The sequence below is a fragment of the Mytilus edulis genome, chromosome 10 (genome assembly GCF_963676685.1).
Source record: "Mytilus edulis chromosome 10, xbMytEdul2.2, whole genome shotgun sequence".
In the NCBI taxonomy this organism is placed as follows: domain Eukaryota; kingdom Metazoa; phylum Mollusca; class Bivalvia; order Mytilida; family Mytilidae; genus Mytilus; species Mytilus edulis.
In genome coordinates, this window is record NC_092353.1 from 7,742,302 (window position 1) to 7,766,557 (window position 24,256).

General features: G+C 32.7%; 1 protein-coding gene across 2 annotated transcripts; it reads left to right on the forward strand.

The window, feature by feature from the left end:
* The first annotated feature begins 1,013 nt into the window (after positions 1–1,013).
* On the forward strand, positions 1,014–22,843 carry LOC139493282 (uncharacterized). 2 transcript variants are annotated; one of them, XM_071281514.1, is made up of 9 exons: positions 1,016–1,170; positions 5,345–5,823; positions 8,293–8,340; positions 9,853–9,968; positions 13,530–13,811; positions 17,728–17,832; positions 18,590–18,625; positions 20,052–20,192; positions 21,275–22,843. In XM_071281514.1, exons 2-9 carry the CDS (start codon positions 5,361–5,363, stop codon positions 21,437–21,439), a joined length of 1,356 nt encoding a protein of 451 aa, XP_071137615.1. In that variant the 5' UTR covers positions 1,016–1,170; positions 5,345–5,360; the 3' UTR covers positions 21,440–22,843. The 2 variants fall into 2 exon arrangements, with proteins under 2 accessions (XP_071137616.1, XP_071137615.1); XM_071281515.1 differs by lacking the exons at positions 17,728–17,832; positions 18,590–18,625 and having other exon boundaries at positions 1,014–1,170.
* Positions 22,844–24,256: the final 1,413 nt, after the last annotated feature.

The following is a 24,256-nucleotide window of genomic DNA, read 5'->3' on the forward strand; positions in this document are numbered from 1 at the left end:
GGCCATCTTAAGCAAAAGGGATATAAGGAGCATGAAATACTTCGTAACTGTAAATCGGCTCTCAATATCGAACGACTAGAGTTACTCCGCTTTAAACAAGAATCTGACAATCAGATACCACTAGTATTTGTAACTAAATATCATTTTTCGTTAGGAAATATAAATAAAGCTTTACGAAAACATGATAAAAAAACTACTTCGCAATGCGAAATGTAAGGTGTTATTTCTAAAACCACCAATGGTGGCGTATAGTAGACATCGGAACTGAAAAAAAAATACTGACTAGATCGGTAGTTTACAACATGAAGGATCGGGTCAGGACTCCTGATGAAGCACACACCTAAATATGAGCCACTGAGTATTATAGAGTTTGTCCTATTCTGTACTGCAGAAACACGACGTAAATAATAAAATTGAGAAAGGAAATGGTGAATGTGTCATAGCGACAACAATACGACCATAGAGCAGACAACAGTCGAAAGCCACCAATGGGTCTTCAATATAGCGAGAATTCCCGCACCCGTAGGTGTCCTTCAGCTTGTCCCTAAAAATATGTATACTAGTACAGTGATAAAGGAAGTCATACTAAACTCCGAATTATGCACAAGAAACTAAAATAAAAAAAACATACTAGACTAGCAAAGGCCAGAGGTGTTGGGTCCTGGAGAATAGGCAAACGTGGCTGATAGGTACTTCCAGACATTCAACAAATTGATAATGAACTATTTTTTGGCAATCAACATTACATATTTACACTGACGAGCAGCAAGACACAAGGAACCGCAGAAACCTTTTCATTTTTCTTCTCAGAATTAGCCCTGTTAAATTATTGTCAAATTTAACAATAATTGAAAACGTAGTATTCTGTCGAAAATAATTAGTATTCAACATTAAAACTAATTAGTTATCCCCTTTCTTTATATATATATAAACAATATGTTGATGTTCATTTCTTTTAGAGAAGAAGGGGTTAGGGTCGACAAAAAATAGCATAAATTTTGCTTTTTGATGTCGTCGCTTGTCTTGTTCGTATACATGAGTCGTATTTCCAGAAAATCTGCAACATGCAAAGTTATTTACTGATATTCATTCTGTTAAAATGTAGGTCAATGGAAAACAGTGGTTAGATGAATCATTATGTCAAATTATAAATACACATGCAGCTAGTAGGTAAGTGCACACATTTAATTTTACGCATAAATTGTTGATGATAATTACAGCATTCTAGTTACGTTTGGATTGATTTAATCACTTACTTGACAATGTATCTTTATTTCATTTTTAAAGGGACATTAGTTGTAATATTTAGTATTCGATATTTAGTTGATAGGGGTTGACCCTTACTCCTTTTTTATATTTTTACAAGTGTATATCTTTTAGTGTATTGCGTGAGTAAAAATTTAATCTTTTTCCATGTTGTTTGTGTTTCATGTGGTGTGTAATGGAAGAGAATTCACATTGCACTATGCCCGACCTTTGTGTTTCATGTGGTGTGTAATGGAAGAGAATTCACATTGCACTATGCCCGACCTTTGTGTTTCATGTGGTGTGTAATGGAAGAGAATTCACATTGCACTATGCCCGACCTTTGTGTTTCATGTGGTGTGTAATAGAAGAGAATTCATATTGCACTATGCCCGACCTTTGTGTTTCATGTGGTGTGTAATGGAAGAGAATTCACATTGCACTATGCCCGACCTTTGTGTTTCATGTGGTGTGTAATGGAAGAGAATTCACATTGCACTATGCCCGACCTTTGTGTTTCATGTGGTGTGTAATGGAAGAGAATTCACATTGCACTATGCCCGACCTTTGTGTTTCATGTGGTGTGTAATGGAAGAGAATTCACATTGCACTATGCCCGACCTTTGTGTTTCATGTGGTGTGTAATGGAAGAGAATTCACATTGCACTATGCCCGACGCTTTGTGTTTCATGTGGTGTGTAATGGAAGAGAATTCACATTGCACTATGCCCGACCTTTGTGTTTCATGTGGTGTGTAATGGAAGAGAATTCACATTGCACTATGCCCGACCTTTGTGTTTCATGTGGTGTGTAATGGAAGAGAATTCACATTGCACTATGCCCGACCTTTGTGTTTCATGTGGTGTGTAATGGAAGAGAATTCACATTGCACTATGCCCGACCTTTGTGTTTCATGTGGTGTGTAATGGAAGAGAATTCACATTGCACTATGCCCGACCTTTGTGTTTCATGTGGTGTGTAATGGAAGAGAATTCACATTGCACTATGCCCGACCTTTGTGTTTCATGTGGTGTGTAATGGAAGAGAATTCACATTGCACTATGCCCGACCTTTGTGTTTCATGTGGTGTGTAATGGAAGAGAATTCACATTGCACTATGCCCGACGCTTTGTGTTTCATGTGGTGTGTAATGGAAGAAAATTCACATTGCACTATGCCCGACCTTTGTGTTTCATGTGGTGTGTAATGGAAGAGAATTCACATTGCACTATGCCCGACCTTTGTGTTTCATGTGGTGTGTAATGGAAGAGAATTCACATTGCACTATGCCCGACGCTTTGTGTTTCATGTGGTGTGTAATAGAAGAGAATTCACATTGCACTATGCCCGACGCTTTGTGTTTCATGTGGTGTGTAATGTAAGATAATTCACATTGCACTATGCCCGATGCTTTGTGTTTCATGTGGTGTGTAATGTAAAGGAATTCACATTGCACTATGCCCGACGCTTTGTGTTTCATGTGGTGTGTAATGTGAGAGAATTCACATTGCACTATGCCCGACGCGAGAGACCACTCGACCACCTATAGGCTCTGCAATAATAAAGCGTTCGGTGGCCAAGTGTTAACTTTACTCGTAAGGTTTTATCTAGCTCCATAACACAGTACACGGTATATAAGGTATATAAGATAGAATATTTCAGATCAGTTTTTGTTATTTGCATTTAATGTCTATTACTCAGCTTCTTTCCATCATTTTCTACATAAGAAAATGCCTTTATCAAGTCAGAAATATGACAGTTGTTCTCTATTCGTTGGATGTGTTTGAGTTTTAGATTTTGCCATTTGATTAGGGACTTTCCGTTTTGAATTTTTCTTTGGAATTCAGTATTTTTTTTTTCTTTTACTTTTTAAATATGCAACTGGTATTTTAGAAAAACACTGTGAATTTTTGAAAATACTAAGGCTTTTCTATCTCAGGCATAGATTACCTTAGCTGTATTTGGCAAAACATTTAGGAATTTTGGTCCTCAATGCTCTTCAACTCCGTACTTTATTTGGCCTTTTTAACTTTTTTGGATTCGAGCGTCACTGGTCTGGCGTATATACTAAATTTAGTCCTGGTATCTATGATGAGTTTATTTATGCCAATAATTTTTTCTTTTACATTTTTTTGTATTTAAGCAGTATATTTTAGGTGAACAAGATGAAGGAATGTAAAAAAAAAAAAAAAATCACAAGACCCAGAGTATATGATACAAGTGCCGTTTAGACAATTCTGTTGGTGTTAAATACTTTCAATAAAATACCAGGGGTGCTTCGGATATGGTAGGACTACCTTCCTACCCATTTGGGATAATCAAAAATATGAATTTTATGAGACATTGCACCCATTTTACCGGCCTCTTCCATGTCTAGATGCATATACTGATACATTATATTCATGCCAATAAGTTCCGTGAAATTTTTGTTTCTAATAATAAACATATAAATATAATAAAATGTGGTATGATTGCCAATAAAACATCATTTCATCTACGACTTATTGCTGTAACATGTTTGCTTTAATTGCAAAGAATTCATTTAATGAACAGAAACGAATAAAAGTATGTAACATGATTATATAACAAGCTTCTACATTAATTTTATTTCATGTTTTACACACAAATGAGGCAATCAGTTTACTTTATTTATAGTAATAAAAAAACACTTTTCACTGTGGTATAAATAATTTTACTGAATAATTTTGGCAGCCACTTATCTGTTTTATACTGTGGCTAGAAATGTATTTCTATGTTGTGGATGTCATGTATATTTTATCATCTAGTCTTGATTAACTCTAAACTAGTACCCACTGTGGATAATTTGAATATCTATATATGCGTTTTCCATACTGATTTGTGAGATTGATTTCCGAATTAAAAATGTGCAACACAAAATCTTACCATAGACTAAATCACAATTGAAGTTAATAAAGAAAGACACGCCGGCAATAAGTACTTTTTTCTCAAGTAAAACTAAGTAAATAAAGGTTGCACATTCTTACTTGAATGAATAATAAATGAAAACAAATATAATTCTATTTTATAATTATTTTTAAATTTCATTTTGGCAGACTTAGATTTAAAAACAAATGTGTAGTGAATTATGACGTTTTTTGGTTTATACATGTGGTATTACTGTTTTATTTATATATATGAAGATGTGGTATGAGTGCCAATGAGACAACTCCCAATCCAAGTTACAATTTATATAAAGTAAACCATTATAGATCAATGAACGGCCTTCACCAATTAGTTATTTGCTCACACCGAACAGCAAGCTATAAAGAGTCCCAAAAATTTCAAGTGTAAAACTATACCAACGCCAAAACCAACGGTCTAATCTATGCCTTTTATTGTTAAAGGTAATTATAACTAGCTACTAAATAACGCGTTTCTTACATTGCTCTTGTTGGAACTTCAATCAAACAGGAATACATTTAATGAGATTGTGTTAGATTCTTTTTTAATGTACCGACTTCGGTCCCTTGTACATAGAATTACAAGGTTCATGTTTTAGTCTTACAAAGTCAATTTGAACCAATGGTCATGATTATTTTATTTCGGAAGTCGGAATGCGTTACGTCATGAACTTTATATCATATTTAAACTATGCAACAACTGTATAGTTCGTTATAAACACAGTTATCTGTAATGTCTTAATTTATTTATTTTAATCAAATTTGTTTTACATGTTTTGTGTACTATTGTGTGTCTGTTGGTTTGTTATAAACATAACGTTGTCAGTTTATTTGGAACTTGTGAGTTTGACTTTTCTTTTTGTATCTTTCGTTCCTCTTTTATCATTAAGCGTTATAACCAACACTAGTCAACTAACGTAATATGTTTTTATCATTTTTTTCAGATTAAAAACACCGTGAATATCTTAAAACAACATTATACAATTACGGGGTTTTTTTTTCAATCTGAAAATCGAATCTGATTCTTTAAATTGTTTTACTGTTTCGTCCAAGTACAGCTTGCTTTTTACTCAAAATCGTGGCTAGAATAATCTTAAACTTATCAAAGGTAACTGAAATATCTATATATATATATATTCTTATAGCATTGACAATAACAAATCTTTCTTCTTTTTTAGTTTGAACGACTAGACAATGGCTACAGTAGTTGAGGAAGAAGAACACTATTCAGTTGAAAGAAAGATGGTGCCGAATGGTAAGAAGTTTCACGTGTTTATATCCTACTCTGAAAGTGACAGATCATGGGTTGGAACAGTAATACAACACTTACAAAATGACTATAACTTTAAGTGTTTTGAACATTCAGCAGATTTTATACCAGGAAGGAAAATAACAGAAAACATAGAGTATGCTATGTCCAACTCCGTGAAAACAATGTTTATTTTAACAGAAGAGTATAACAAAAGTTACTGGTGTCAATATGAAGTAGAATTCGCTATATTGAAGTTGTTAGCTGAAATGAAAGAAAATGTCATCATTCCAGTTTTAAAGGAGGAATGTGAGATACCGGGTTATCTTAGACCATTTACCTACATAAATGGCACTGGAGATATGAACGTCTGGCTTCCTAAGCTTGCATCAGCCATTGAAGCAGAAGGTATTGTATATTTATGATTTCTAAAAATCCTTTAATACACAACGTGACTGTGTTTAAAATTATTGCGTGTTCACAAACATCATTTAAATTTGTCATTCCACTCGCACACATCTTTTACCGGGCATTGCTCTGTTTAATAAACTTGTAAGGCAGACCGACCTTTAATACAATTCGATTAGAAACAAAACAAATAGAAATATTGGTTTTAAGATCAGACAAATATATGATATTATTCTGAAAAAAAAATAAAATAAAAGAAGACATTTTATATAAGTAAAGCCTTTGTTTTTCAGAATCGACATTTATGACAGAAAAAAAATGTAACTAGCTTTATCAGATTGTTAGAAACTAGTTATAAAGAGATGTATTCTACATTATGGTAGGTCACAGGTCCGTTCAAAATATAACCAATACGATAAGGATGTCCGATTGTATCTCTCTTTTTTGTTATACCAGTAGAATCAAAGCTTTTGATTTCAAATGTGTTTGCCTTGATCATCACTGAAGATACATTTATTGTCGAGATACACATCTGGTGCAGACAAATTGGTATCGTTAGTGTTGTCAAAGGCAATACGACTAAGACGTACTTTAAATTTCAATAGAAAAGATATAAAATTTGCTAATCATCTGACGATACTACACATTTCTTTAGTTACAGAAAGAAACGAGTTTGGCTCTTAATAGTTCAAATGAAACATTTGGACGTGTATCACGCACAAGAACGAAGGGATAAGGTTAGAAAGATTAAAACAATCATAAGATAAATATGAAAATATAAATAAGACAAACAAACCAATTATAAGCCTTTGAATCATTTTTGAGTGGGTTAGAAAAGAATGTTAAACATAAATATGAAAAAGCTGTTGGATAAATAACAAAACATGTGGAAAGAAAACAAACGTTCTACTCCTTGGGCAGATATAATAGTTAGTTTTTTGTTGACTCTCTTTGTTTCAATAAATGGAGTATAGTAATAAACCATGAAATGGAAAGAAACTATCAATATTCAGGCTAAAAGGTTAAATAACACAGGTTCTAAAAAGCCTTACAATACAGAAAAAAAATCTACCATTATTATAAAATTGAACGTTCCAAAGGATTCACTGTTATATCGCACAAAATATATCGCCTCCGTCGACCCCCCCCCCCCCCCCCCATTAAAAACGAAACAAAACAATTCAGAGAAATCAGAGCCTATGAGAAAGGCTATCCTCAATAAATGATAATTGTAATCGCCAGAAAAGCAGGTTACTGTTGGTATGTTTTAATGATCAACATTGGAAAATTTAAAAGAAGAAATAGTCAATATGGTATGCATGGATGTCAAGAGGAGTTTAGTGTTTGGAACCATATTTATTATCTTAATCTTAATTCTCTCTGCGCCAGAATTAGCAAAAGTCCTCAACGCTGCTTATCAACCCTTTTCTGTTTTTTGCCGTTGTTCTGGTTACGTTTCAACTTGTCCACCATTGTTGGGTCCTGTCTCTCTCTGTTGTTCTTCTTCATGTTGTTGTTGGCCTTCCTCTAGTTTTTTTCTTTTTCGTTGCCAATTGTAGAGCTACATAGCTGTTGTTATCTCTTTCACGCCTGTATATGTGTCCTATCCATGTCCACCGTCTCCTTCTGTTTCACAACCGATGTTTCTGGTGTTAGCAATTTAGTCTACTGTTTTGTTTGATGATTTACTTTGCCATCTTTTTTTTTTATCTTTCTTATGCATTGATGTTCTACAGTATTAAGTTTCATTTTTTCAAGGTTTGTGAGTACCCATGTTTCACATCGTTACAATAATACAGTTTTGGTTTGTTGCCCTGATTTAGTTTTTTGTCCATGGATTTGTGAGTTTTGAACGGCGGTATACTACTGTTGCCTTTATTTTACTAATGATTTATAAAGCATGTAAAGGTGTATTTTTGTTATTCGCCCTATTCCTCTTACATGCCATATATGTCTTAGGCGAAGGAATGTCCCTCTTGCTTTATGTATTCTGTTCTTGATGTCGCTACTTCCTCCTCCCTCGTTGTCCTTGACTGCTCCAAGATATGCGAACTTGTCTACGTCTTCTACTTTCTCGTTGTATAAATGTTATAATCTCTTTACTCTTTGTATGATTTAATCTAACAGTTTTCCATTTTTAGGGGTTAAGTTTCAATCCAACTCGTTCATCAAGATCGCTAAATTTTGAGGAGAGAAGTACAACATCGTCAGCAAAGTCAAGATCTTCTAGAACAGTATTAAAGTTCCATTCTATCCCTCTGGCTTTGTCTGCAGTTGTTTTTCGTATGATTCAGTCTTTAACCTGAAGGAAAAGAAAATCTGACATTACACAACCCTATTTCACTCCTGATTTTATCTCAAACCATTCTGATGTTTCTCTTTGATCAATGGAACCATATTTTACAGAACATTACGTACCAAGTAAATTTTTTTCTTTTATGTACTGAGTTCTTGATTTCTTCTTTTCAGGGGAACATTATAACCATGAATTGGCATTAAACCGGGTAAAAGATGCAGGTAAAATAACTTATATTCTCATCAAATATTTTGTTATTCGTAAAACTTTCGGACGAATGACACTGATCTTACCGCTTGGAACCTTTTAATTAGTTCCCTTGTAAATAGATATCTCCATCAAGGAAATCTTGATAAGAAACGCAAGATATAGTTAACACTGTTTCAAGTGGGACATATATACTTGATATACTATTGCTGCTGGAACTTTTTTATATAGATTTAAAAAGTTTATAGTTTGGCAGTCGAAATCATCTTGTTGGTCTAAGGTTCTTCTCAAATGACTTTTAGTGTCAGTTTTTAAATTTAAGTCCAAACTCGAATTATGGAGGTCCTGAAATATATACAAGTCATGAATCGGAATTTATATATTACTTGAAAAAAAATTCTAGTTTTAAACAATGCGAACAATTTAGTGTGAGTTGAATTCAAATTATAGATGCCTTTCAAACAAAAAGTATAATTACAAAAATACCGAATTCAAACGAAAATTCAAAACGGAAAGTCCCTTGACAAAATCCAAAGCTCAAACACATCAAACGAACAAAAACGACTGTATCAGTCCTGACTTGGTACAGACATTTTCCAATATCGAAAACGGTGGATAAAAACCGGTTGAATAGCTAGCTTAACCTGCCATTTATCTGACAGTCAAAAACCATATGTTGACATCCATTTAAATTTTTGTGAGCAAAAACGTACAGATATAGTAGCTGAAAATGTAAAAAAAAATCTAATACAGCAGTCAACATTGTGCAATAATTTTAACTACTATAAAAACAAAAAAACAAACATATTTCTCGTCATGATCAATGTTAACATGAAATTTCAAACTAAAAATAATGCTTCTACACAAGAACGGCAAAGGCTACCAAACGTAACTGTAATCAATCTCATTAATATAAACCAATCTGACAAAAGACTGGCCTTGTAGTCATAAATACTCCAAAACCAACACCAATCAAAATGCTGGATGTCATGTTTCGAGTATGAATTTTGTGCTCCGAGCACTGAGCAAAGATTTCTGACTTCAATCCTGGGCAAAATTATAAAAAAGACAAAAATGAAAAGCAACAGTACACAAAACATAAAATATAAATTAATGACTATATATGACATGCATTGTTTATGTATGTACCTGTCCCAAGTCAGGAGCCTGTAATTCAGTGGTTGTCGTTTGTTTATGTGTTACATATTTGTTTTTCGTTCATTTTTTTTACATAAATAAGGCCGTCAGTTTTCTCGTTTGAATTGTTTTACATTATTTTATCGGGGCCTTTTATAGCTGACTATGCGGTATGGGCTTTGCTCATTGTTGAAGGCCGTACGGTGACCTATAGTTGTTAAGGTTTGTGTCATTTTGGTCTTTTGTGGATAGTTGTCTCATTTGCAATTATACCACATCTTCTTTTTTATATTGTACAATGGATAACGTATACAACATGCACAATGTGCATATTTTCTAAAATTTTGACAATCTTGTTTGCATAAAAGTAAATGTTTTTGTTATTACAGTGAACCGAAATCGAAACTTGGATCTTCTACATGAGGAAACAAGTCATATTAGTTGTAGAGGACCTGTATTTAGGTGGAAATATGTTCCAGAATCACTTAGTATACCACCAATGAAGGTAAAAAAGTGTAAAATATTAAAAATACAATCAGATACTCAATAAGAACATAATATGCTATATCTACTGCAAGTAATTTTATAAGTAGAAAGTGAATCGCGAGTCGAGATTGATAATGTTGTTTAATCAGAGAAATAAAATAATAGAATTTAACAGCACCGGCATAAAAAGTCAACATTTTTTATAAATTAGATATTCCAGAGCTAACGCTTCATATATTATAAAAAAGAAGATGTGATATGATTGCCAATGAGACAACTATCCACAAAAGACCAAAATGACACAAACATTAACATGATGAACAACTATAGGTCACCGTACGGCCTTCAACAATGAGAAAAGCCCATACCGTATTGTCAGCTATAAAAGGCCCCGCTAAGACAATGTAAAACAATTCAAACGAGAAAACTAACGGCCTTATTTATGTAAAAAAAAAATGAACGAAAAACAAATATGTAACACATTAACAAACGACAACCACTGAATTACAGAATCCTGACAGGCACATACATAAATAATGTGGCGGGGTTATACATGTTAGCGGGATCCCAACCCTCCCCTAACCTGGGACAGTGGTATGACAGCTAACATAAGAACGAACTATAAAAATCAGTTGAAATAGGCTTAACTCATCAGATAGACAAAAAATAAAATACAATATTGTTTTCTTGATTGACTGAATAAAAGAAAGCTTTCATTTATCATAGAAAATGATAGTGTGAGTGGGACGTCCGTAAGCTATGGACACATTCTTGTTTGTACATAGATAAGACGATTACTTTTCTAGTTTAAAATGGTTAAGATAAGTCATTCAGGTCCCATTTATAGCTGACTATGCGGTATGGGCTTTGCTAATTTGCTTATTGTGACCTTATGTTTTTATTTCTTCTCTAGTTGAGAGTTCTCTTATTGGTGATCATACCACATCTTTATTATATTCGTCTTTTTGATGTCAAAGTTAAGGTTTTGATCAACCATCACCTATTATTTGGGCGCAGCCATTTTATAAAATTTACATGGTATTTTAAATTGAATGTACAGCTTTCTCTTGTTGTGAGATAAGTGCAGCCGGTAATTTGTGTATTACTAACCAGTGTGTGCACTCTGATTTATACCTAAGGCAAAATTATAGTTTCGCTATTAATTTTTTATGATATAATAAGATATGTGTTTTAAGTGCAAAATTGATATCCAAATGAGATAATAAAATTGATAATGGAAATAGGAAACATGTCAAAGAGACAACAGCCCGACCAAAAAGTAGAAAGCAACCGAAGCCTACCAATTGGTATTCAAATATGAATAACGTAAAGAAAAACAACAGTAACATGATTGTTGGACAAAAATACTGTCGTAAACATTTTTCTTAATTCTAGCTAGATTATTAAAATTTAACTTTTAAAAGTATGTATTTAAAAAGCTAGCACTGTCACCTGTGGATAAACTAATCCCAAGTCAGGAGCCTGTAAATTCAGTGGTTGTCGTTTGTGCATGTGTTACATATTTGTTTTTCGATCATTTTTTTTACATAAATAAGGCCGTCAGTTTTCTCGTTTGAATTGTTTTACATTGTCTTATCAGGGCCTTTTATAGCTGACTCTGCGGTATGGGCTTTGTTCATTGTTAAAGACCGTACGGTGACCGATAGTTGTTAATGTCTGTTTCCTTTTGGTCTTTTGTGGATAGTTGTCTTATTGGCATTCATACCACATCTTCTTCTTTTTTATATAATTGTGTTTTTGGAATCTACTAGTATTTGAAATATTACCACCGATAGCGTTACTGATTTATTTATATAAGGAGAAATGGAATAATAACCAATGTTTTAACTTTATACTAGACACATTTACGAAAAATAAAGCCAACAGCAGTATACCGCTGGTCAAAACTCATAAATCTCTAGAAAAAATCCGGATTACAAACTAAAACCGAGGGAAACGCATTAAATATCAGAGGAGAACAACGACACAACATTAAAATGTAACACACACAAAAACGAACTAAGCATTAGACGAAATCCGATGAGAATAACAAGTATAACAAATATAACATCAAAACCAAATACTTAAAACAGTGTTACCAGTACACGATTTTAAAAGCTAAATTGGTAACGGTGTTGATAAAATAAGATACGAAAAGAAATATCGATGGAATTTGTGATTTTATAAAACGAAAACCATTCTTTGTAGGTATGTTTGAAACGACTATACTTCAAAATAACCTACACACGTATTAAACAGAATTGATGGCTTGAGAGGAAACTCCGATAAAATTAAAATCTTTTAAGACACAACTATTCAGTCATAAAGGTGAACACGTCAATATCGTAGAGAAGTGCTAACCCATAATATGGATGTGGAGATTTCGAAACCAGACCGAAACGTTTAAAACTATTATATATCAATATAAAGAACCTTTGATATATTTTTTTTTAAGTTTTCAGTTACATTCAAGAAATTATAAAAGCAACCAAGCTTGACTTGCATTGACAATGCCGATCGTTCTATATCCCCGCACTCACAATTACTCAGAGTAATGCATCAATTGAGACACATGAACTCCATATGCTGGTGCAGCTGGGATGTTCCAACACAGAAATGAAAGTTGACTTTAGGAAAACTAAAAACTCGCGTTAATCATAAATTTGGGTATTTAACCTACCCTCAGTAGTCAATCCGAGAAGAAGGTCTAAAGATGAAGCAGATTTATATGTGTCGGTAGTATCTTTACTTTCAAGGTCAATTGGATATATTAAATGTAAGTGACCACTGAATCTATTATAATTAAGGGACAGTACATCATCAATATACTGAAAGGTGAATTTTAAAAGACTGGGCTGATTTCTTTTCTCCTTTCTGTACAAGCCCTTGGATAAATTCGGCCTCATAGGAATACAAAAACAAATCTGCAAGTAGAGGAGCGCAATTGGTACCCATTTGGATTCCAATAGTATGTTTATTGAATTATAAGGACTTATTTACTCATATCTAATAATTGTATCAGATATTATGAAACAGGAATAGTCTGCTATTTGACAGACCTGGCATATCATTCATGAAAACAAATATACTTTTGATCGGTCGAATGTTTCACTACTCGAGAGTCGATACTCAAATGATATTTATTTATCAAAGCCGCCCTGTTTAATTACTAGTTAACTTTGAATCATGCTATCTTTGTTTTGGAGCAGACCAGACAAAAATTGACTGTTCAAAGAACAGGTCTGCGTTGGAAAAAGCAGACCGTATCAATGACTGCTTTAAAAAGTAGACCTTGAAACATGTTGTCTTGCATGTGTGGCAGGGTTTGGCAGGGTTAATTTCAGTATTGGACCTAATAAAGTTAAATTTTTGTGCAAATGATCAAGTCTCCTTTTTAATTAAAAATCTGTCCCAGAATCGGTCAGAGCATTCGTAAATAATATGTCATGCTAACTTTCACCAGTCATAAAGTCTGGTCATCAAGTTAACTATATATACAGATTTGGACTGCACATATCTGTACCAGCATATGATAGCGTGTTCTAACAACTAGTTATATTTAGTATACATCTCTCCACAGGTTAGCTCTGAGCTGTATAACCAAATAATCAAGACAATTTCTTCCAAGCGTCTGGTATTAGGACGGCATTGCAGAAATATCTGGTGGCCAACGATATTGCTAGCCTTAGTCATTATCCTCCCGACATTAGGTGTTGCACTTGCATTTATTGGTATTTCAATCAACGAAAGTAATGATAGTCATGATAGTAATGATAATCTTACACAGTTGATTTCTATCCTGATGGTATTTCCTGTTGTAGCAGTGCTGTGGTTATTTCTGTGTGGCTGTTCAGAATATTGGGTAAGTATAACTATATTGACAAGTGTAGTAAATCTAGAAAATTGAATGCAACACAAGCAAAAATATGCCATATATGAATTATCGTTAGATACTATGTACTCGAAACCCGTTGGTTAAATATGTAGACCACATAAAATACTATACCACTTGTATGCCGACGACACTAAGGCATATCAAGTGATTAAACCGGAAAGTGATTTGGACGATATATCCAACCGTTTGAAATCGTGTTTGTCAGATATAAGCGATTGGAGGACTTCAAATATGCTGAAACTGATTCAGGACAAAACAGAGCTCATCGTCTTTGCTCCGAAACATCGAGTCAAACAGTTATCAAAGTATGAGCCTACTCGTCGATGGCACTATTTTACGTAATGCAAACTGTGTTAGTGTTCCTTGATAAGAACTTGAGAATGGAAAAGCAGGTTACATCCGTCTCAAAATCATGTTACCACCAGATTCGAACCATCGGAAACATAAGATCTTATATCACTGAAAATGAGTGTAAGACACTTGTCTGCTCTCTTATCACCTCCAGTTGATAATATGGGAACGCTTTGTTATATAATGTAAACTCTGCTACTATAGCAAGACTGCAACGCGTTCAAAACACAGCTGCTAGACTTATCACAAGAAGAAGGAAGTTTGACTCAATAACAAATGTTCTGATGCAGCTACAATGGCTCCCCTTGCAATACCGATCACATTTTAAACTTTTACTTCACGTTTGTAAGGCATTACACGATAAAACACCTAAATATTTGGAAGAACTGATTGTACCATACGCTCCTTTTACAACATTTCGGTCAGAAAATGAAGGACTCATATCGAAACCTAGAGATGTTCGCACTAAAACATACGATGAAAAACGATTCGACCAAGCTGGAGCTACATTGTGGAATGACCTACCAATTCATTTACGGAAAGGACAATCGCTTCCTCGTTTTAAGAAAAGGTTTAAAGACACATATTTTTAGACTGGCGTACTGTGATGTGTAAGACCTGTGATATTTAGTTATTATTCTTACACATGTTACAGTTTAAATGATAGGGCATTTTTATTTTTATTTTAATAAAATTTTTAATTTTAGTTTTAAAGTTTTATTTAAGAGACAGTTTGATTTATTTTTTCACTGTGTTTTACTGGTTAAATTTTTATAGATTTTATATGTGTATATACAGCAGGGAATGTAAATACTTAAAATGTTCATCATTATTTTATTTGATTTTTGGTTGACTGTTATACTATAATATGTTTCATGGTATTCACTGTACGCATTGTGATAAATATTTTCCTTCAATTTCATATGTTAAACGCTTGGAGAATTATGCTTATAAGATAGGCGCTATATAATAGCAATGTAATAATAATAAATAATATGAATTTTTATGAATTTCGTGGGAACAGGTGAACCACGAAATTAAATGTACAATGAATAACAATTCTTCTTTAGGCTTGTACGCAGCCTTCGGAAAAACAACGAAATCAAATATCCACGGACATGTCAGTTTTCCTTAATCCACCTTAATCCTCGATAAATTGATACCCATGAAAATAAATGAATCCGTAGTACCATGTTTAATCCGTAAAGAAGAAATCATTACTTGATCAACAGGTCAATGTCATATAAGAAGTAAAATAACTAAAATACTGAACACTCATAACGGAATATTGTTGTATCTATGAATGAATTTACCATGTCAAATGGTAAAATAAAATGATAAAACACATCAAACGAATGGAAAACAACTGTCATATTCCTGACTTGCAAACGTTATGGTTATGTCTAACACAGTCTTCTGAGTTTTAACCTTCATACAAAATATCGTAAAGATGTTATTAGGAAGAAAAGACTGTTTGAGTACGAAAAAAAGGGAAAATAACATCTATAGCATTATTGGGACTTACTTGTTTTACTTTTAACCATTTCATTATATATACCCTAATATTGAATTCGTAGTTATAATCGGTAAACAAAGCTTGCATAGTAATCGTCTTAACATGGATTCAAATGTGTTTGAACTGATGTTTACTTGTTAAGAACTCTTAATTCTCATCAGATTGATCATATTTATTTTATGCTTCGATTTGTATATTTTGTTCGATTTTAATTCATTATACAATGTATTGTGATTTTAAAGTAATGTTGCTGTATTTTAATTGCAAGTAAATGATAACAACATTATTATATATAAAGATAAAACTATATATTCAAAGACTGTATTAGTGTTGAATTGGCAACCTTTTATAATAAGTTTATGTAAGGATTGATAAGTTAACAACGATAGACAAAATCACCGTAAAATGAGGCTGATTTTAAGCTATGTCGTTTAAAGTTAATAGTGCAAAATTTCAAAATTTCAAAAGCGTTGTATTTATGAATTAATTACACCTCATGTAAGAATCCTGGATTTTGATTGGTTGATAGCTAGTGTATTTTTCACCAATTTACTGTTTTCAAATGAATATCGTTCATTTTTAACGCCGCCGGGGTATTTGCCAAAAAGGATTTGCCTTTTTTACCCTCTCTGCCGTGGTATTTGCCAAAAAATACTCTACCCGACTGGACGCTTGTAACGTCACGATCATCAATGCGTTTTTGAACATTAACATTCGGTGTAATTAAACAGATATAGCATGTTCTTGAGGGGTATTTGCGAAAAATACCAGTCTTGAGAATGAATTTCCCTCGCCTTACGGCTCGTGAAATTTAACATTCTCTCGACTTGTATTTTTCGCAAATACCCCTGCTTAACATGATATATCTGTTTAGAATTCACCAAAGGTTTTCAGTAATTTGTGGTGACGAAATCCTTGACATAATTATTGACCGGTAAAACATACAACACTTTCCTCAAAAAGCAAAACTTCACTTCAAACTAGTGCATGGCGAATGAGATCGATTATACACACATCATACGATAAGAGCAAAAGAACATTCCAGCCCAAAAAGGCAAAATGAACAATAGGAAACTAAATGTTGTCCTTTCTGTCGTAATTTGTTTCAGTACAGATGTTCGTGTAGTTCTGGAATAACTAAATCTAGAAAAAGACAGTTAATGCTGGTTTTTTTTTTTATTATTTTATGCCCGTAGGAATACTTTAAAAAATTGTCGTAACGAATAGTGATGTTGTGTTGAGGAAATTTACAGCTTTATTCATATCATCTTATTTCCAAAAATCTATTTCGCATATTAACCTTTTTCATTGCAGACAAGGCTTTACAAAATTCGCAGCAGATGCTTCTCCAATAACATTTTTCAAACAACTGTCGTTAAATTCAAAAGCGTCAATCGAAATGAAAGGATCATCAACACCACGTTATATGTCTATAACATCAAAAATATTGTTTTTGACTTAGAAATACGTAATTTAATTTTTTGCATATGCTTCATTACAAAAGTTGAATTTATTTTTATAAGTTGATTGATAGATGTTTAAGAAACTAGTTAAACGCGATCAATGATTTGTTATTGAAATCTTACTAGGGGTCAAGATCAAACAATATTTTATTTGGTGTAGTTTATTTAGCCCAAACATAGAAGGGACCTTCAAAGGTTCATCAGAGGTCTTAAGGTCGAAATGATATGATTGTCTACAATATGACTCTTTGTGCCATTCGGAATGTAGAAGAATTCATTATTTCATTTTTAAGAACATCTGTACGCTTGTATTATCTACGTTATCGTTTTCTCAATTTGGTATATTTTACCCTTTTCTACTCATTTGAGCATTTTTGTACTGACTTATATTGAATATAAATGATACAGAGTTCAATGCTTTATGTTTGGCTTTCGAGAAAACTCATATTATGTTCAAAAAAAAAATCTGTTCATATTTGTGTTATTTTATTGTGATATTTAGTAAGTAGCATTTCATATACTATACATTTTTTTTTATCTAATTTCAAAATAGGGACAACGTGAGATGAGACACACTTTTCAAGAAGTTAACAGAAAACTTATACCAAATAAGGTCATGGTCACTTATAAAAGACAACGATTGACTGCTAATTTTACAGTATCCTTTGCAGAGCAAATAATTAAATATTGATAAAAGTATGAACCACATTATTTCAGGGTATTTCGATTAGATAGAAGATATATTTGAGATATTACTTGTACTGTAATTCTATATTCTGTTTTTAAAAGTAAAAACATAAAAATAGTACCTTGACGTTACGTCAAAATAATTATGACAAAATAATTTCTAGATCTATGAGATGATGGACAAAAACATTTGAGCTTAATATCACAGTTAATATGCATCCTTATAAACGTGCACCAAAAGTTCTTATACTTAAGTAGCTATGCATGGAGGTAGAGAGAGTTTATTTTCATAAACACCGCTTCATATGATATATGCCTGTCTCAAGTCAGCTGTTTGTAATTCAGTGGTTGCCGTTGTTTGCTGTAAGTCGAAGTTGTTTTCTTTTACTGTTTTATCATATATCAGACTGGTTTTTTTTTGTCGTCTGAATGTTTAAAATTTGACATTTTGTTCATTGCTGAAGACCATTGGGAGATCTAACTTTGCTTCAATCCACTTTATTTAAACGCTGTCGGATAGTTCTCAATGGTAATTTTACCCATTTCCATGTTTTATAAAGATGTCAATATTCAAGTTCGTTTGAGGTTTTTTTTTAAACATTTTTTTTTTTTTATTGTTTTCCATTGCTATTAAACCAGGTATACAAAATAGTTTAATGCAAAATTCAGTTAAACATGTTTAAACAATAATTGACATAATATATACATTTTCTTTAACTTGATATCAGATTTGTTTTCTTTTCTTTGACATGACAACATGTGTAGTAAGTAATAGTTATATGTAATTACTCGAATTTTTTTATATATTCATAAATACGTAATTTATACAATATATGAATTAGCTTTTTCTAGAACTGACTAACTTAGGCTTTAGCACCACACATATGTTTGCATTCCATTTATTTCTACGATGAACATGTTTTAATAAATAAAAAAAAGGAAGTCCCAAAAATAGCGTTATACCCCACCTAGGCTCATTATTCTACTCGGTCTGCATGTCCGTCATTTAGTCTGTTCATCCGTCTGTCCTGCTTCAGGTAAAAGTTTTTTTTGTCACTGAAGTGTTTGATGAAGTTGAGGTCAAACTTGAAACTTTAGTACACATATTCTCTATATGATTTTTCAAATTTGAATTTAGAACATTTGTCCACTACGAAACTGCCTCAAAACACAAATCTTATGGAATCTTAATGTCTCCTATTGCAATTCTAGTTTGTATTATTTCATATTCTGGAAATATCTCATTTTTAATTGGAGAACCATTTTTATCGATAAAGATTGGACAGTACTTCAAAAATGAAGGTACATCTCATGTTACGTTATGAGTTTAAAATAAAAAATAGTTTCGTAGTGGACAAAATGTTTCGTAGTTGACATTAACACTATTCTTTGTTATAAAAATATATTGAAAACTACTTGAAACTAACCCTTGTTATTTGTTTTGCAAGAATATAATTGAAAAAAGAGTAAAACACGACTGTATGTTAGTGATAGTGTCCACTACGAAATGTTTTTTTTTCCAAAACTTGTTTCGTAGTTGACCGCTTGTAGTGGTCATATTCACATGTTTTATTTTTCCCCATAATTTTTATATTGCAATAGTAACAAAAATGATTCTTTTCATCAAAATACATGCTAACGTTGTACACCGATACAATGACTTTGTTGAACATTGTCATTCCATCTAATAAGTAAAATCACAAAAATATGGAACTTAGAGGAAAATCAATTCGGAAAGTCCATAATCACATGACAAAATCAAATAACAAAACGAAACGAATAGACAAGAACTGTCATATTCCTGACTTGGTACTTAAAGTATTTCAATTTGCAGAAATGCCTGTTGTTCAGCGTTTGTTGGTGTGGTTCATAAGTGTTTCTCGTTTTTCTTTGTTTACATAGATTAAATCGTTTATTTTCCTGTTTGAATTGTTTTACACCAGTCATATTTGGTCCCTTAAAGCGTGCTGTTCTGTGTGAGCCACGGCTCCATGTTAAAGGCCATACTTTTACTTAAATTGTTTACTTTTTACACATTCTGACTTGCATGCAGAATTGTCTCATTGTCGCTCATACCACATCTTATATTTAAAGAAAGTGAATTGGTTGGTCTTTAATGGCTGTTCAATTTATAATTGCTGTTCATCCCTGAACATAAATATACCATATTGTCTTATTCTTATACTGCAGAATCACATGGCATCAGAACTTCACAACACGAAAATCCGCGAGAATCTTACCCGTGATATGGTAGTTCTTCCAATGAATGACGATGATGATGAGGCTTTATTAGTTGGTACAAATGAGGATTCGGTAACATGTGATGAACAGGTATTGATATAAATCGTAATTATTGTATCTACAATGTGACTGCATGCTTACTGCACGAATTTATCACCCTTAAATGCTGATAAATATAGTTTGTGTGCAATGAACTGTATTGTAAACCACGGTAACGCTGAAGAAAAAAAGGCGTGACTCGACGAACGAAAGCTATATTTCAGAGCTTAATTGGACGAGCTTTTAACGAACTTTATACAGTGTTTGTGAATTACATTTTGATATATACATAATGTACACCATTGTTTTTGACTTTTGTTATCTATATTATGCAAATGTGTATTTGTTTGATCTATTGGAGGCTATATAATCGTGTACAACGTTAAACGTTTTTCATGCCCTGTCTAAGATAACAGATTGTCATTATGTTTTTCGGTCTTTGCGTTCGTCTATTTATTTTGTTCATCTGGCCATTTGACTCAAATCAAGTCAGTAAATTCAACCTGAAACTTAGTATAAATATAAAGATAAAATGATATGGTATGATTGCCAATGAGATAACTCTCCGAAAGAGCAGGTTACAAATATTGGTCACCAAACAGCCTTCAACAACGAACATTGAACAAACACATAATTGTTTATTTAGATATATGAGCATGTTAAATTGTATTCAAAATTACTCTTACGAACCTTTCTTTCTGAACATGTGACACTGAGATAATCTAAAGATGTTTTATGTCCCTTTGGTAACTTTTACAAGGTTTTTATGACATAATCCTGCATGGTCGCTTTAACGCCACAATATTAAAATCATAGAAAAACATAACTGAATTTTTACACATACTGAACTGATATCAACATGATCAAGGAAATTACACGTCGATTGTGTTAAAAGACCAAAGGTGAGAAATTTTATTTCCCACATGTGACTAAATATGTGTTTGCCATACACCTTTCACAGTGTTTGTACTTATAGACACAACAAGACGGTTGCCACATATGGAGCAAGATCTGGTTACCTTAACGGAACATCTTACATTATCTTTCTTAGTTGGACTCGTTTTGCTCTGTCTATAGTTTTCGTATTTTATATACTATTGTTTATTTTACATGTTATGTTGTTCTTGTTGCAGGAGACAGTAACTAATAGCATATTGAACTTATCTAGTGCCTACCTAATGGATTATATGAATGAAAAACTAGAACATGCTGGTGACAATAATAGGCATGCAACAAAAGCAATATGTATTTGTCAGTTTGCTGAGTCACTGGAAATTAAAAAAAATGTCGACGTGTAATGTCGTAGAACTAGAAATAGCAGTTTTTTTTTTAAAATGAAATGTTCAAGGAAAATCATTATAATGATTATAATAATATGTAATATATATGCTTATTATATTCTTAAAATTTGTGTACTTTTACTATAGTTATCAAAGGTACCAGGATTACAATTTAGTACGATAGACGCGCGTTTCGTCTACATAAAACTCATCAGAGACGCTCATGTCAAAATATTTTTAAAGCCAAACAATTACGAAGTTGAAGAGCATTGATTTATGTTTTATATGTTATGTGTGTACATATATAATAGATAAATGTAATATACCATTTTTATAGTCTATCATAACTCTTTTTAGAGTGATTCTTGTTTTATATGTGAAATTGTGATATTATATAAACGTTTAAGAGGTGACAGAGACTCAAATAAAAAATTGTCTTGTCTTGTATTGTCTATGTACCTGTCATGGTAATTTGACTTGATCAGCAATCATGAGGATAACTATATTGTTTTATATTTGATAAAGGGTCATTGATTTGATTTATTACACAACTCGGTTGATTATTGTATGTATCCAATCGGAATAGACAGCTGTTCAAAATTTGAAATCTGAGATTTACTGAGCATTCGAACCTTTTTTCAAATGGTAAATGGGAATATTGATTGCAATGTTATCAATGGATATGGTGTGAAATTGAGAGAAGTGTCTCAAACGTGTGTTTTTATGAAAAGGTATTTAATTGTCAGATTATTTGAGGAATAAAAAAAATAGAAAAGAGGTTTAAAGAAGTAACAATGCCATTATAATTGGTGTTCGTTCTGACAATTTAAAACTCAAAAAGAAAACAAAAGAGTAAGCAAGACAAACTCTACCACAAACTATGGTTAAATTCTGGTTCTCTGAAAGGATTAGCAAATCCGGATCCACTCGTCGCTAGTGAAAGTACAAACTAGGTGATAAGTTTAAATGAATTGTTTACTTTCTTCTCGAACACGAGTGCGGGATTATGGTTATGACAATTTGATTATACAATATGCATACTTTGCGAGCGAACGTCTGATGTAATATTTTAATAAATTCCGTAAAATAGAATTTATTACGAATATAGTCAATTCTATATACAAATCCAAATCTAGATCAAGATCAATATTTTGGACCTTTTGGATTATAGCTCTTCATCTTTTATATAAGCTTCGGATTTCAAATATTTTGGCCACGAGCATCACTGAAGAGACATGTATTGTCGAAATGCGCATATGGTGCAAAAAAATTGGTACCGTTAATTTTATAACTACCACTGGGTCGATGCCTCTGCTGGTGGACTATTAGTCCCCGAGGGTATCACCAGCCCAGTAACCAGTACTTCGGTACTGGCATGAAAATACGGATTTTTGTGTTATTAAAATTTGCTGTTACAAAATATTAGAAATTATTATAAATTAATGAATGTATCTCCCTCATGCAAAGCTCTGATTCCTTTCACGGATTTGGCTATACTTTTTTGGACCTTTTGGACTATAGCTCTTCATCTTTTATATAAGCTTTTATTTCAAATATTTTGGCCACGAGCATCACCGAAGAGACATGTATTGTCGAAATGCGCATCTGGTGCAAGAAAACTGGTACCGTTAATTTTATTTATGAAATCGATCCTTTACTATGACACGCCGTCATTGTATACACATAATTTGGATAGTTAAGCCCATCCACGTCGACAAAGGGGAACATTTTCCGGTTTTATTCTAAATCTACATCACATACTAACAAAAGGTCCTTATCATGGGCTTATGCACCTACCTTACTCACAGCTGATTTTTTTACACGTGATATATGAATATCTTAACTGCATTTTTAGCCTGGTCGTTTGTACTTATCGACACAACAAGACGGTTGCCACAAATAAAGCAGGATCTGGTTACTCTCACGGAACAGCTTACATTACCCCCTTTTTTGTGGTGCTCGTTTTGCTAAGTTTATAGTTTTCTATGATGTATTTCATTTACTATTGATTGTTTAACATATTATCCCGTTGTTATTGCAGGAGACGGTAAATAAAGCTTAAGGCAACAGTAGTATATCGCTGTTTAAAACTCATAAATCCATGGACAAAAAACAAAATCGGGGTAACAAACTAAAACCGAGGGAAACGCATTAAATATAAGAGGAGAACAACGACACAACACCGAAACGCAACAAACACAGAAACGGACCAAGCATCAGACAAAATACCACGAGAATAACAAATATAACATCAAAACCAAATACATGAATTTGGGATAGACAAGTACCTTGCCACGTCTTATCTTAATATCTCAAAAATAAAAGAAAACAAACGACACAACGTTAACATTAAAAATACAACACACACAGAAACCAATTACCAATTACCTACTGGACTTACAAAAGCAAAATGTATTTGTCCGTTTACTGATTCACTGGAAAATTTAAAACAAATGCCGATGTGTGACATGTGTTAGGTTTGAGAACTTTTAACATGAGTTTTTTTTAATGAAATATACAAGGCGTATGATTATTATTTTATCTAACATATATCTGTCATCGGTGTTGTGACTTAAACAGCCAGTAGTGAGGATAACTATATCATTTTATATTTGATAAAGGGTTATTCATTTGATTTATCACACAACTCTTTTGATATGGTATGTATCCACTAGAAATAGATAGCTGTTCAAAATTTGAAATCTGAGATTTACCGAGCGTTAGAACATTTTTCAAATGTAAAACGGAAATACTAATTGTAATGTTATGAATGGATATTTCGCGAAATTTCACGAGAGAAGTGCCTCAAACGTGTAATTCATAAAAAAAAGTATT